General features: G+C 36.3%; 1 protein-coding gene across 6 annotated transcripts in view; it reads left to right on the top strand.

The window, feature by feature from the left end:
- The window catches only part of DZIP3 (DAZ interacting zinc finger protein 3), a 96,318-nt gene that overhangs the window by 27,963 nt on the left and 54,014 nt on the right, over positions 1 to 14,341 (top strand). For all 6 annotated transcript variants that reach the window (XM_028110605.2, XM_088024405.1, XM_028110607.2 and 3 more), the window contains exons 6-10: positions 2,446 to 2,526; positions 2,852 to 2,976; positions 5,761 to 5,875; positions 11,249 to 11,368; positions 13,333 to 13,434. In XM_028110605.2, coding sequence (XP_027966406.2) covers positions 2,446 to 2,526; positions 2,852 to 2,976; positions 5,761 to 5,875; positions 11,249 to 11,368; positions 13,333 to 13,434 — 543 coding nt within the window. The remainder of the gene's footprint in view (positions 1 to 2,445; positions 2,527 to 2,851; positions 2,977 to 5,760; positions 5,876 to 11,248; positions 11,369 to 13,332; positions 13,435 to 14,341) is intronic.

The raw sequence follows: 14,341 nt of genomic DNA on the forward strand, positions 1-14,341 counted from the left end.
TAAGCGGTGATATATACCACCCTAAAGGAGTTCTACATGGAGTCAAAAGAGGTAACAAAAGGGAGTTTGCATTAACGAGTATTTCCAAAAACTCCTGGGATGCTAAAGATCTGCTGTTTCTCCCACTGACCAGGTTGCCAAGCAGTAAAATAAATTAATATAAAATCAACATTAACAGATGCTGATTGCTTAGCCTACTATATTTAGGCATTACTTCAAAGATGAGTCTTAACATAAGGAAATGGAGGAGATCCCTCTCTTGGTAGCATTGTTGAGCAGAATTGGAATTGTCATGATCAGAGCAGCCTACTGCTGTATCCAAATGGCTCTCCCTGTTCCTCAAGACTGTCGAGGATAGGTGGGGCAACTTCGTTGTAGGAGGTGGCATGAAATAATATCTCTATATCCATTTAGTTCCAATACTTGGAATAATCCTTGCTATGGGGGGGGAGAAGGTGGGAAGGAAAGGGCAGAGCATATTGGTTAGAAATGTACTGCTTACATCTCTAAATTCCCTAGTTCTTTACCTTGTACTTGTAATTGTAGCATTACCACAATTCCACATTTTATCCTCAAAGTGTTCTTTTTAGGGTTGTCTGAGCCAAAGGCTCAGTCATATTATTTATGAAGCCAGTTTTTTTTTTAAGTTACAAAACAATGGTTTATACTTATTTAATGTTTGCTGTATGACAGACACTTTTTGTAAGGATTAGCTCATTTACTCTTTGAAAGCACCCCACCTCATTATTCCCATTTTATAGATTTGAAACTGAAGCATAGAGATTCAACAACTTGCTTAATTCATCAGGTAGTAAGTAGTGGAGTCAGGATACAAACCCATATAGTCTTGGCTTAAGTGCCTATTCTGTGAACTGCATTTTACCATCTCTGCAAAGATGGGAATTTTAAGATGGAAACCAGTTAGATATTACATGGGTTCATTGAGAGCAAACACACATGTCTATTTCCACTGAGATCAATTTGAAGCCAAACTTCTAACTCCAGCCAGTTACCTCATAAATGTGTACTGTTGGCCATGAGAACTCTGCTAGGTAAGAGAATACAGTTAGATCAGTAAAGAAAAAAACTTATATCCTGTAGATGCTTATCATCCCTGTGTACTTGAAAAAAAATCTTTATAGTATGGGACAGGCTCATTGTAAAAAGTTAATGTGACAAAAGATATGGTTATGATTTTCAGTTAGTAGAGAGCTTATGAACAGAATGCATAATATTTTTCTTCATGGACAATTTTTAAACTTTTTTTTTTAAAGATTTTATTTATTCATTTGAGAGAGAGAGAATGAGAGAGAGAGAGCACGAGAGGGAAGAGGGTCAGAGGGAGAAGCAGACTCCCTGCTGAGCAGAGAGCCCGATGTGGGACTCGATCCCAGGACTCCAGGATCATGACCTGAGCCGAAGGCAGTCGCTTAACCAACTGAGCCACCCAGGCACCCCAATTTTTAAGCTTTTTATTTGAGGTAATTTTAGATGCACAGAAGTTGCAAAAATATAGCTGTAGAATACAAAAGTGCAGAGAGGTCTTAGCATACCCTTCACTTAGTTTCCCTCAGTAGTTACAGGTTACATGAGGATTTATGTTATCAAAACCAGGAAGTGGGCATTCGTACAGTGGGTGTTGGGTCTGGAGTCTCCAAGACCCACCCCATATTCAGAAGGACTCAGGGTACTCAGAATATAGTTGTACTCATTACTACATCTGTATGGAGATCTTAGCCATTTGTAGCATGTGGTGTGGAAGGGGGAAGGAGACAATAAATCCTGATGGCGTCCATTTTCTTTAATCAAACTAATGTTTTATTTCGAGATTATCAACTATCCTTGATAGTTTTTTTTTTCTTCAGGGTCGAATTGTCAAATACATCTAAAATGTACTTGCTGTTGTTCTTACTAGATGATTGACAATATGATAATTTTTACTATTTTTAATAATTACTAAGTAGGCTTAAGATATTTTTTTATTCAATTAATTAACATATAGTGTATTAGTTTCAGAAGTAGAGGTCAGTGATTAATCAGTTGCATATAACACCAGTGCTCATTACATCAAGTGCCCTTCTTAATGCCCATCACCCAGTTACCCCATCCCCCCACCCACCTCCGCTCCAACAACCTTCAGTCTGTTTCCTATAGTTAAGAGTCTCTTATGGTTTGTCTCCCTCTCTGATTTTGTCTTTTCTTTTTCCCTCCCTTCCCTTATGATTCTCTGTCCTGTTTCTTAAATTCCACATATGAGTGAAATCATATGACTATTACCTTTCTCTGATTGACTTATTTCACTTAGCATAATACCCTCTAGTTCCATCCATGTTGTAGCAAATGGTAAGATTTCATTTTTTTTTTGATAGGCCTAGGATATTTAATTAAGCTTGGTATACTGAAAAGTAGCTTAGTCTAAATAACCAAATATTTTTTTTCTTTTAGGCACATCAGATTAATATTGGTTATTATTTGACATTACTGTTTTTGTATGGAGTAGCACTTACTGAAAGAGGAAAGAAAGAGGTATGTAGCATGTGTTATTTGTCCATTGTAAATCTTCTTAAGCTCACTGACTTCATTTTGACAGAAGGTTGATTTTAGAAATTCTCTAAATGTTCATTTTGAAACGTTGGGTAAAGAAGATCGAAGTTCTTTTGTAAATAAGTATTTTAATCACTGAGTACATTATCTGTGTGATCACAGATGCTAGGGTTAGAGATGTGAATAAATGACTACATGACTGTATCAATATGAAAGCTGCTCGGACTTCTCCAGTTTGGAAAATAATTATTGTAAAAGAAAACAAATGCTTTTTATATCAGCCAAACCTAGTTTTATGTTACTACAGGATTACACAGAAGCAGAGAATAAATTTCTAGTGATGAAGATGGTGATCCAAGAGAATGAAATTTGTGAGAACTTTATGTCTTTAGTTTATTTTGGACGTGGTTTGCTTCGTTGTGCTCAGAAGAGGTAAGGATTTTAATAAACGGGCAGATCTTGCCTTTCAACTTTTAGCATTGTGAAATGGGATAAAGTTTTTATAGTGTACCAGATATCATGACATTTGTGCTCTACTGGTTCTTCTTCACCTGTTCCTATAGGTAATAATTTATTTCATGTATTTGAGAATATTTAAATATCAAACTTAATAGGTCATGGCAATAAGAGGCAGTGTAGCAAAGACATGAGGAACATAGGCTTTGGAGTCTGACGGACCTGGGTTTAAATACATTTTCTGCCATGTACCCAATCTATGACCCTAAGAAATGTAATGTTACTCAGCCTTATTTTTTCTTACCTGTAAAATGGAACTAATAATAGTGCCTACCTTATAAGGATGTTGCAGATGATTAAATAAGTGCTCAGAACACAAAAATGCTAGGTTTAATAAATCAATGATGGTTATAGTTATTAATAACTGTCACCAGTGGGAATAGATGTTTAAGGTATAAATGAGCTTCTAAAGCACTGAAAGGGTCCAGGTGCTGGGTTTGGGAAATATTGGGGATTACACATTTAGTGAAATTGTGCAGACTATCTGTTTACTTCCTATATGGAGATCCTTAGCTTTTGTAGTATAATTTATTGATTTTATTTGCTAAGAATGTAGTATATTCTAGAGACTGTGTGTGCTAAGTGTTGGGGATATGATAGTTTGCAAAATAGACAGTTCCTGTCTTCATGTACCTGGTAGTATAGTGAAGGTTATAGACCTTAATCAAATAATCAGTTATACAAATAATCAATTATGAAATATAAAGAGCTATGAAAGAAAATGCAATAAATAATTAAATAGTCTTCACTGGACACCCAGTCCAGTTCTGGGAATCAGAAGTCTTCCTGAGGAAATCATGTGTGGCTGAGACTTCTGAAAGATGAATTTGGCAGCTGTGCCAATCCTTATGCAGGATTACTGCTGGGCCCAACCATGGGATTCCTAAAAGAGTCACCTCTGTGGGAGTTACCTGATTCTCTTGTAAGGTTTATCTTCTGTCCTCTGGCATGCTTGTTTTTTACTTGTTTTACCCAGAAGACTTCCTGCTTCCCATTTATTAGCATGATATCATCAATATAGTGGGCCAGTGTGATGTTTTGCAGAATTTCAGGATGGTCAGAATCTCTTTAGTCTATATCGTAGAGAGAATTCACATAGTTGTGAGATAAGACAAAGAATGTATACTGCTGTCCTTCCCTCAGATGTGTGAACTACTCTTTAGTCTCTTTACCGTTGGGCATTGGAGAGAATCTGTTTTCCATATGACTGATACCAGAAAGCCCAGTCACATGATAGCATCATTCACTTTCATCCCTGGCCTACAGAGAACAGTCACCACTGAGCTGCTCACAGACACTGGTGCCTTTCTCACTTTGTATTTCTTAACTGCTCTAATGGATGGAGTGTCTTCTGGGCCTTTCCAGGGAACCTTGTCTAGTGGTGGCTTCTTTGGTCTTGTGTAGGAAGTCCATTCTAACATCCTTATCTCCCTGAGCTTTCTTCAATACCCTGCCAGAAAATTTCCAGCATCTCCACCTCAATTACCATAAGCCATTGTTGGATCCAAGCTTGAAGTAGCCTTCTCAGCAGCATGTTGGCTCAGGTGGCTCAGGTGTCCTTGCTAGGAAAGTAAATCTTGAAGTATGGAGGAATCATCCCCTATCAGCATACACTTCCCTATGCAGCTGTGTCTGTGTATTGGTTCGGCACTCTTAAGATCCACTCCCACATGTGTTTCTGCCAGTATATACTGGTCAAGTTCTGCAATTCTTGTGGTGAATCAGCTTTTCCTTTAGGGGCAGGGACTCTATTTTCCCACTTGGACTCTGCTTATACCTGATTCTAGAGTTATTAGTCTGTGAGCAATGAGAAGAGATAGGAGAGGATCTTGAGAAGGAAGGGCATCATCTTTTGATATATGCACCTTAGATATTTTGGCTTGGTCAGTAAAGGGATTCCATACTCCTCTAGCAAAAAAAAGGGGTCCTTGTCAGCCAGAGGGTTCAGGACAATTTAGAGGTTTCATTGAAATGTCCCCATTTCAGATCTCAGGGTCTACTTGTTCCCTATCAAAGCCCTGATTTTAGCATAACAATCCTGCTGAGGCAGTGCTTTTTGTCTTTGCTGTTCTACCCTTGTGATTAAATACTGGGCCTCATTTTCAGCACAGTCTGCCCTTACAAGGTTAGTCTTGATAAAGGTTTTTTTAAATGTTACCATAGAGACCTTTTAGCTTTCACAGAGTGTCCTGAGTTGGTAATAGTCCTGTCAAGGAGGTGCATTTGGTCTCTTTTGCAGTTTGTTTCACTCTGTGATTAAATCTGGCCTGATTTTTCAGTACAGATTATCTTTAACTGTAGGGGATGAGAGTCTTTTTAAATGCTGCCATAGAGTCCTCTGTCTTTCACAGTGTGCCCTGAGTCAACAGTTGGCTGACCTGTGCCTGTCATTCTCTTTCTTCAAGGCTTCCAAGGCAGTAGACAAAAGCCAACCAACTCTACAATCCCTTTAATTACCATGGCCCCCATACTGTTCAAGCTTGAGCTACTACATAATCTATTGCCTCCCCTTCCACCTGTATTTCATCCCAATCTACCACAGGTGAGAGTCCTAGCATTTGTATTTCTATAGCATGCCAGAGGTTATCACCACCCTACTTAACCACAAAGAAAAAAAAAGGGGTTGCTTGTTGTCTTACTGGTAAACTATCTAGTTAGAGAGTCCCATTCAAACTAACCTTATTTTAAAATGCCTTGCAGATATAATGGAGGACTGCTAGAGTTTCATAAAAGCTTACAAGAAATAGGAGATACAAATGATCATTGGTTTGACATAGATCCTACAGAAGATGAAGATTTACCTACAACTTTTAAAGTAAGAAATTGTTTAAGAACATTTCATCTGTGACTAATCAGAATCATTTTTGGTGAAGTGTGGTCTATGCTAACTTTGTCATATTCTATAGCAAGCACATTCTTTTGTTGGAAATTAGCTTTTTATATAAGAAACAACATTGATTCCATTACCTAGTGCAGAATGTAATATTCAGCACGGAGAGAAGTGAGGTGGCTGGGTTAGCAAATAACAAGATTTGTTAGTATTTACGAACAAGAAGATTAACAGCTATACTAGTCCAGTACTTCACATGGCTAGACCCAAATGTAATAGTTAATTCTTTTTTCTAATTATATTATTATTTTGTTGTTGATTTAAATTTAAAAAGCACTAAGATAACTTGAAAAACTTATTTCAGAAAACTTGAAAGGTATAAAAGTGCTCAAAGATAAAATCATCCATATTTCTTCAAATGGAGAAACTATTAGTATTTTCATTTATGTCTTTCCAGACACACATGTATAAACACTTGTACCTTTTATTTTTAGTAAATTGGAATGATGTTATACACACTGATGTGTAGTTTGGAAATACATACTGTGAATTTCCCAGTACTTAGGTTATTGTACAGTATGATTTTTTTTTCATGGTCCATCATATAACTGTGCTTTAATTTGTGTAACCAGTTTCCTGCTATTGAACATTTAGTTTATCCTAAACATTCCAGTTTTTCACTATTATGTAAAGTGATCCTTGTGCATTTCCCACATAATTCCAATAGGACAAATTTCTAAAGGTGGAATTGTGAATCAAGTCTTTACACATTTGTAAAGTTGTCGATATTTATCTTCATATTTCTTTTCAAAGTTTGTACCAGTTTGTGGTTTTTTTTTTTTTTTTTTTAGAGGGAGAAAGAGGGCACAGGTGTGTGCACGTGCGACTTGGGGGAGGGGCAAAGGGAGAGGGAGAGAATCTCAAGCAGACTTTGCACTGAGCAAGGAGCCCCACATGGGGCTCGGGGCTTGATCTCATGACCCTGAGATCATGACCAGACCCGAAATCAAGAGTCAGATGCTTAACCGACTGAGCCAACCAGGCACCCCACCAGTTTGTATTGTTAAGATGAAGTATGAGAGTTTCCATTTCCTCACACCTTGGTATTCTTAATTTTGGGGTAATTTTTATCCATCTTTTAAGCCATATTAAAGTAACTTTTTAATTTGTTTAGTATGAAGATAGCTAAAGTGGGTTTCTCTTAGTGTTTCCAGACTTTTACTTTAAACCTTTCTAGGTCCTTATATTTTGGCTGAGTTGAAAGCCAAATCCATTCCTCAAGGCGGATGTTTTGAAAAAATACAAAATTCAATTTTCTTGGAAGCTATAGCAACTCAAATTGTATAAACCTAAAAATATAGCTTCAACATATGTGGGACAAAAACTGGTAACACTAGAAGGAGAGATAGAAAACTCTTCAATCACAGAGTACTCTATTTTAATATAGCTCTCTCAGTAATCAGTAGAATAAGCAAACATTTTTTGGCATTTGTCAGGAAAATCACATAACTTTAAACCTAGACTTAATAATGATTTTATATATTATTTTTAACATTAAACTTTTGTGCTCGCCTAAAGCAGTCCCTGCTTGGTCTTAGTTTTCTCTTTTTCCTCCTCCTTTTAAAATATTTTTCTTTATTATCCAAACATTTTTAGTGAATTTTTGTTTCCAGCAAAATAATACATGTGTACAGTTTGTCAAATAATAGTAAAAGACTTAACATTAACCGTCCGTGGTCCATCATCTCTAATTGTAGTCCCTAACTAGAGACACCTTCTTCCAGCTCTCTAGGCATATTTCTTTGATATATCTATATCTTTTGAAAAGATGTGTACTGCTTTTTATAATATTTCTCCATTTTAGATATTATCTTTTGACTTCCCACTGTGGCAGATGAGGAGGGTTTATTAGCTCTCTTATACATCCCTTTTACACATACACTTCTCTTTCCCCATCCTACCAATAGTTATACATTTTTATTAAATTTGCTTTAGGGTTTTCTTTTATTCCTTGGATTATCCTTCACTTCTGTGTAGAATCCTCTGTTTCTTAGATCTCAGGTTTTTCTCTTTTTAGGTTTACTCCTTGTTTTGGTGTTACAACTCATTCAGCAGCTTCTTAGAAAAGGGTATGACTGGGAGGTAAATTTTTTGAGACCTTTCAAGTCTTCAAAATAATTTATTTTTTGCACACTTTATTTATGTCTTGCCTGGGCATAGAATTATAGGTTGTAAATTATTTTCCTTCATATTTTCAGAGTGTTTCTGTTATCTCCTTGCTTCCAGTATTACTTTTGAGAAATCTAATGTTCTGATTCTCAATCTTTTGCTTGTAACCTGTTTTATTTTTTTTCTTTCTGGGAGTTTTTAGGATATTCTGTGTTCCCTAGTGTTCTGAGTTTATGTTTTGAAAATGTTCTGGGACGTTTAAAAAATTTATTAGATGATTTTTTCATTTTATTTATGAAATGCTTGTTATTCAGATACTTGATATCTTTGGCTAAATCTATGATTTTCTTGTTTTTTTTTCCCTATTTATTACATTTTATCTTTTTGTTTTATTTTCTAGGAGATTTTTCTCAACTTTAATTTTCTGCGTAGGCCCGATAATCAGCCAATGCACACTGGTGCTATCATATTAATTGTTATAATGTTAAAATATTTATGTACTTTTTCAAAAATTGTTGCTGCCATGGGTTTCTTGGGCACCCAGCCACCATTCCAGCTGCTTTGGACTTTCCACCAGCCCTCCCTCCCTGTACTTCTTTAAAATCCAATAAAGGTTTAATGTCTGGGAGGGCAGAATGCTTCAGTGACCCTGTTGTGGCTGTAGGCCAGCATGTTCTTAATCTGTTATGAATGGTGCCTGGCACCCCACCAAAAGTTTTGCTTCCCAGACATTGTGATTAGTTTTTTTAGGGCATTTAGAGGGCTGACCTGTACTCCTTTATCCTAGGTGAGTTCTACCAAAGGCCTTACCCTGCCCCATTTGCTCCTATCTTCATATATCTCCTTAGATAAACTCATCCTGTGGGGGAATATAGCAGGGTAGTGTCCTTTCATATGGTTATTTTTAACATTACCCTTGTTCCTATCCTTCTATTGAATTTTTAATTTTAATGATTATTTCAGCTGTTATCTACCAAGAGTTTCTGTTGTTACGAATGTTCCTTTTTTTTTTTAAATGACCATCTGTTTTTGTTTCATGAGTGCATAATATATCAGAGGTAAATGTCAGCCAGATCGTAGAAGGCCTTATATAAGCCAAGTGTGGGGTTCACACCCTTTCTTGAAGTTAATATGAAACCCCTGAAGATTTTTAAACACTGGAATGATATAATCAAATTATAATAAAATGAGAAATAGAGAACAGATATACACTCATATACCTGTATATACCTATCTATATGAATAAATGCACATATACATGTGTGCCTCTCTGGGAGGTGATATTTAAGTGGGAACCAGAAGGTTGAGAATAGAACTAGCTCTGTAAAGACTGGGGGGAGAGTATTCTAGGTAAATGGAAAAGAGTGTGGGAAAGCCCTTAGGCCTTGACACACAAGTTTGAAGAACTGAAAAAATAAAACCATATGAATTTTATAATGAGCAAGGCTAGAGATGAATTCAAAGAGATGGCTAAATATACTGAATTTAGATTCTGCATGTTCTGCAGAACGTTGCAGTCCGTCCATAGTAAGGGTTAAGACTTTATTTTAGGTACAGTGGGAAGCCATTGAAGGGTTTTAAGCAAGGAACTAACATTTTTTGCTTCTGTATAGAGAATACCTTGGAGCAGAGTAAGTGGGGAAGAGGGGCACCAGTTAGACAGCTATTACAGCTAGTAATCTAGGTAAAACAGAGTGTTAGCAATGGAGATAGAAATTGAAGAATTTGCAATGTATTTTGGGAAAAGACGCAACAATTACTTGATGATGTATTGCATGCAAAGGGTGATGGAATCCATTATGCCATAGATGACTTTAAGATTTCTGGCTTGAAGCTGAAGAGATAGTGGTAGATGAGATTGGTGAAAGTCCCGTGGACCTGCTAAGTTTACTGCTGTCTCCTTAACGTCCATAACATCCCTTAACTTCCATAACAACCTGGCTTATAAAAGGCACTCAGTAAATATGTTGAATGAATGAATGCCAAAAACTAGAGGCAAGAGATACGGAGTAAAGAACAAGGAACAAAAGGATTAAAAAAGGAAAAAAAAAACCTAAAAGTAGTTACAAATTGTAGTTAGTGTTCTAAAGAAGACAAGGGACGGGGTAGAGAAAATGGAGAACAGATATATATTCTCATATAGCTGCATATAGGCTTATGTATATATGTGGCATATATTTGGTGGGAGTGTCAGTAGATCAATATTGAACTGTTAAGTTTGAGATCTGTGAAACTGCAGTAGTTATATACATTCTGTGAGCCTATTTCTTTTTTTCCGCATTTCCTCTTGGCTATTGGCTATGCTGACAGGATATACTACCTTCACATGACAGGTCCTTAAATGCCTTTCTCTCTTATCTTGATATTTAAAACATTTTAGTTGACTTGGTCAAAACATCTTATTCTTCAGTATCAGCCATCAATTTAAAATTCTGAATGCCATCAAAGGAATGTCATGAATGGTGACTAGATTTATCAAACAGTCTATAGGAGCTTATTTGTCATGTTGTATATCCTCAGTATATTAGAAATACTACTATTTGAAATCTTGTAATACTCTTTTTCTAAGGGATAAGTTTTAAGGACCTGGTCTAAGGACCTGCTTAACATAGACTTCATAATGTGTTTCACCTACATTTAATCAGCATTTGAAAATAGGAAATTGCATTACAACTTATAACTCTGAACATTGGAAGCATATTTCTGTATGCTACTTCTATCCATAATGGCAGTGAGTGGCATATTGCACCACTCCAGGAATCCCACTGTCAATATAGTGTTCTGGGGACCAGTTCTAGCAGATCCTCCTGGGCTCCCAGTGATCTGTGTGTGTGTGTGTGTGTGTGTGTGATAGATAGTTTTTAATAGGAAGTAGTTTTTAATAGGAACATGCCAGGTGTTATGAATTGGGATGGTGAAGAGAGGTACAGCTTCAGACATAGACTTTTTTCCTTTCTCCATGTTTATGTTCAGTAATGAACCCAGTATTTCTAATTTAGGGCCTTCCCATATATTGTTTACTTTGAATGAGGAAAATATGTTCTATCGCTGTTTTTTTTATTTTAAAAACATACAATGCCTTCAAAAAGGGAGATAATAAAATGGACTTATTATTTAAGGTAAAATATTGGAAGTGTTGCCGTCTTGTTACTAATAATTCATGAGATTTTTTTAATTTTTAAAATCTAGGATCTTCTTAATGATTTTATCAAGACAACAGAAAATAATATAATGAAGCAGACCATATGCAGTTATCTAGATTGTGAACGATCTTGTGAAGCTGACATTTTAAAGAACACCAATTACAAGGTAATAAAAATTTAAGTGGGTATTTTTAAAAATGAAATTATAAAATTAAACTTAGATAAAAATTACTGTTATCATTGCATTAAAATATTGTTTAAAAAGAGTACTTAGGGGCGCCTGGGTGGTTCAGTCGGTTAAGCGGCTGCCTTTGGCTCAGGTCATGATCCCAGGGTCCTGGGATAGAGCCCCACATCAGGCTTCCTGCTCAGCGGGGAGCCTGCATCTCCCTCTCCCTCTCCCTCTCCCTCTGCTTGCTGCTTCCCCTGCTTATGCTGTCTCTCTCTCTCTCTGTCAAATAAATAAATAAATAAGTCTTTAAAAAAATAACAAGAGTACTTAGTTTAATTATAGTAGTAATGCAGTTAAGAAGTTGAATATCTCGGGGTACCTGCATGGCTCAGTTGGTTAAGCATCCAACTCTTGATTTCAGCTCAGGTCATCATGGAAAAGACACAGCAATTACTTGATGATGTATTGCATGCAAAGGATGATGGGATCCATTATGCAATAGATGACTTTAAGATTTCTGGCTTGAAGCTGAATAAATAGTGGTGGGGAGTCTGCTGGAGATTCTCTCTCTCCCTCTCTGTCCCTCTGCCCCTCCCCCTGCTTGAGTGTGAACCTGTACTCTCTCCACCTCTGTCTCAAATAAATAAATCTTTAAAAAAAACTGAGTATCTCAAAGAACTTAGATTCATAGTGGAGCAGGAATTACATATATCCTGTGAGTCAATAAAAAATGAATCGATTTTGCTAGGGATTTTGTAATATTCAAATGTCTCTGTAGTTATGGTTAATGTCCCTGCAATCATAACAGTAAAAATTATGTAAAATATTCTTTATAGTTAGAAATGTTATAGGTTGAGAATATTAGCATTTTACTAAGGAGAAAGGTTGTTACTCTTCAAGAATTCTATTACTAAGTAAGTGATTGTTATCTGTTGAATGGGTCTTGGGCGAACAAAATGAAACCAGCCTGGATTTGAAGAAATTCAGCAAAGTACATCAAATCTAGTTCTCTCTGGCTATATCAGAATAAGGCTGTGGGAAATCACAAGATAGGATGAGATGTGACCATCAGTGTCAATTTGACACCACGTCTATCATATAATGGAAATCCAGTTGCAAGGTATGATGTATACAGTGAGTGGTAGGGGGAGAAATCCAAAATCTATTCATTAGAGTAACACAGCTATTGGGAAGTGGGCCTGGTGAAGTGGAGTGCTCGGGGTGGAGGCAAGTTGGGTCTGGTTTAGGTGACATGGTGATATGGTCCTAAGGTTTCCCAGGAAGGCTTCCAGGGTTCCAATCACATGGACAGCATGTAGCAGCAGCAGGTCCTGGCCACAAAGTTTAGATCTTTGTCTTCCAAGCAGTTTACCTGTTTAAAGGAAGCAGGACTGTAGTTCCCAGGGAGTACATACTGGGAAGGACTAGAAATTTATGCCTTGGGATAATACAGTAGCTGTTACTAATATTGCAAATTGGGTCTAGTGATTGTTAACAGAGCTGCCAGGGGAAAATGGTATGGAATTGGAGCTGGAGGAAAAGAGAAATGTAAAAATGGAGGTGAAGAGGGGTAGATAACATATTCCTCTAAAAAGGTCACTCACCAAATTTCTGATATTGTTGTATCAGAACAACAGTATATGTGTCAGTATATGGAAAATATTACATTGGCTTATTCCCATCACTGCCTTTTCTTTTTGTCCTAATGCTTCTGTCTTTAGTGATGTAAAAAGAAATGGACCTATGAAAAATGACTTACAAAGTTCTTTGATTACTAATGATCTGTTGATAAATTTTGAATGCCATGTAAAACTCACCTAGTTACAGCATAATTTTGAAAGTCACTTAAGGTGTTCATGTCTAAATAAGTGAATGAATGAATGAGACTTATGGTAGTATTTTCTATACCTATATGAATTATTATTTCCATATCAACAGCTTACTTTTATCTTTTCCAGGGATTTTTTCAATTAATGTGCAGTAAAAGCTGCTGTGTTTATTTCCATAAAATTTGTTGGAAAAAGTTCAAGAATTTAAAATATCCAGGTGAAAATGATCAGGTATTTGTTTTTCCTTCAAAACTTTACAGCATTTCTTCCTTTATCCATCCCATTTCTTCCTGTTCACATTTTCTGCTTTTTTTCTCACTCTGGTTTCCTTTCCCTAATGTCTTTGATGCTCTTCTCCTCATTATTCTTTGTTCATCATCACCATTTATTAAACATCTTTGCAGGGGATACTCTGCTAGTTGCTTTGGTTAGTAATTTCTATCAATTTGTTCCCTTCCTTTTAGAAGTTTATGCTCTTGAAAATAGAAATATTGTGGGATGCCTGAGTGGCTGAGTGAGTTAAGTGACTGTCTTTGGCTCAGGTCATGATCCTAAGGTCCTGGAATTGAGTCCCACGTCAGACTCCTTCCTCGGCAGGGAGCCTGCTTCTCCCTCTACCTGCCACTCCCCTTGCTTGTGCTCACACACTGTCTGATTAAAAAAAAAGAAAAATTTAAAAAAATAGAAATATTGTGTGTATTCACATAAAGGACATAGAATCAAAGAATATAATTGCTAGACAAAAAAATGGAAAGGACTTATACAATTTTAAGGATAGTTTCTTTTTTAAGAGAGAAAAATAATGAATTTTACAGTCTTCAATCATATATTTGTAATTGTTTATATTTACCTAAAGTAATATAACTAAATTAAATTCTTATGAAAGTAGAAATCCAAAGCCCAATTCTATATTGATTACTCTCTAGTGAGCTAATGGCCATAAATTGGGTTTATACTGTTTGGTTCTAGAGTGCTTATATTGTGCAGACAATAGAAAACCTTTATAAAGCAATTGTGGCATAGTAGGAAGAGCACTGTATATAGAGTTGAGTGATCTGGGTTCAAGTCCAGATTGAGCCACTTACTATTTTATTTTTTTTTTTATATTAGGCTGGTGATTTAATCAGAGACTCAGTTT

This window comes from Eumetopias jubatus, unplaced genomic scaffold (assembly GCF_037043125.1).
Source record: "Eumetopias jubatus isolate StellerSeaLion01/CBP00866 unplaced genomic scaffold, mEumJub1_p1.0 scaffold_1, whole genome shotgun sequence".
NCBI lineage: Eukaryota > Metazoa > Chordata > Mammalia > Carnivora > Otariidae > Eumetopias > Eumetopias jubatus.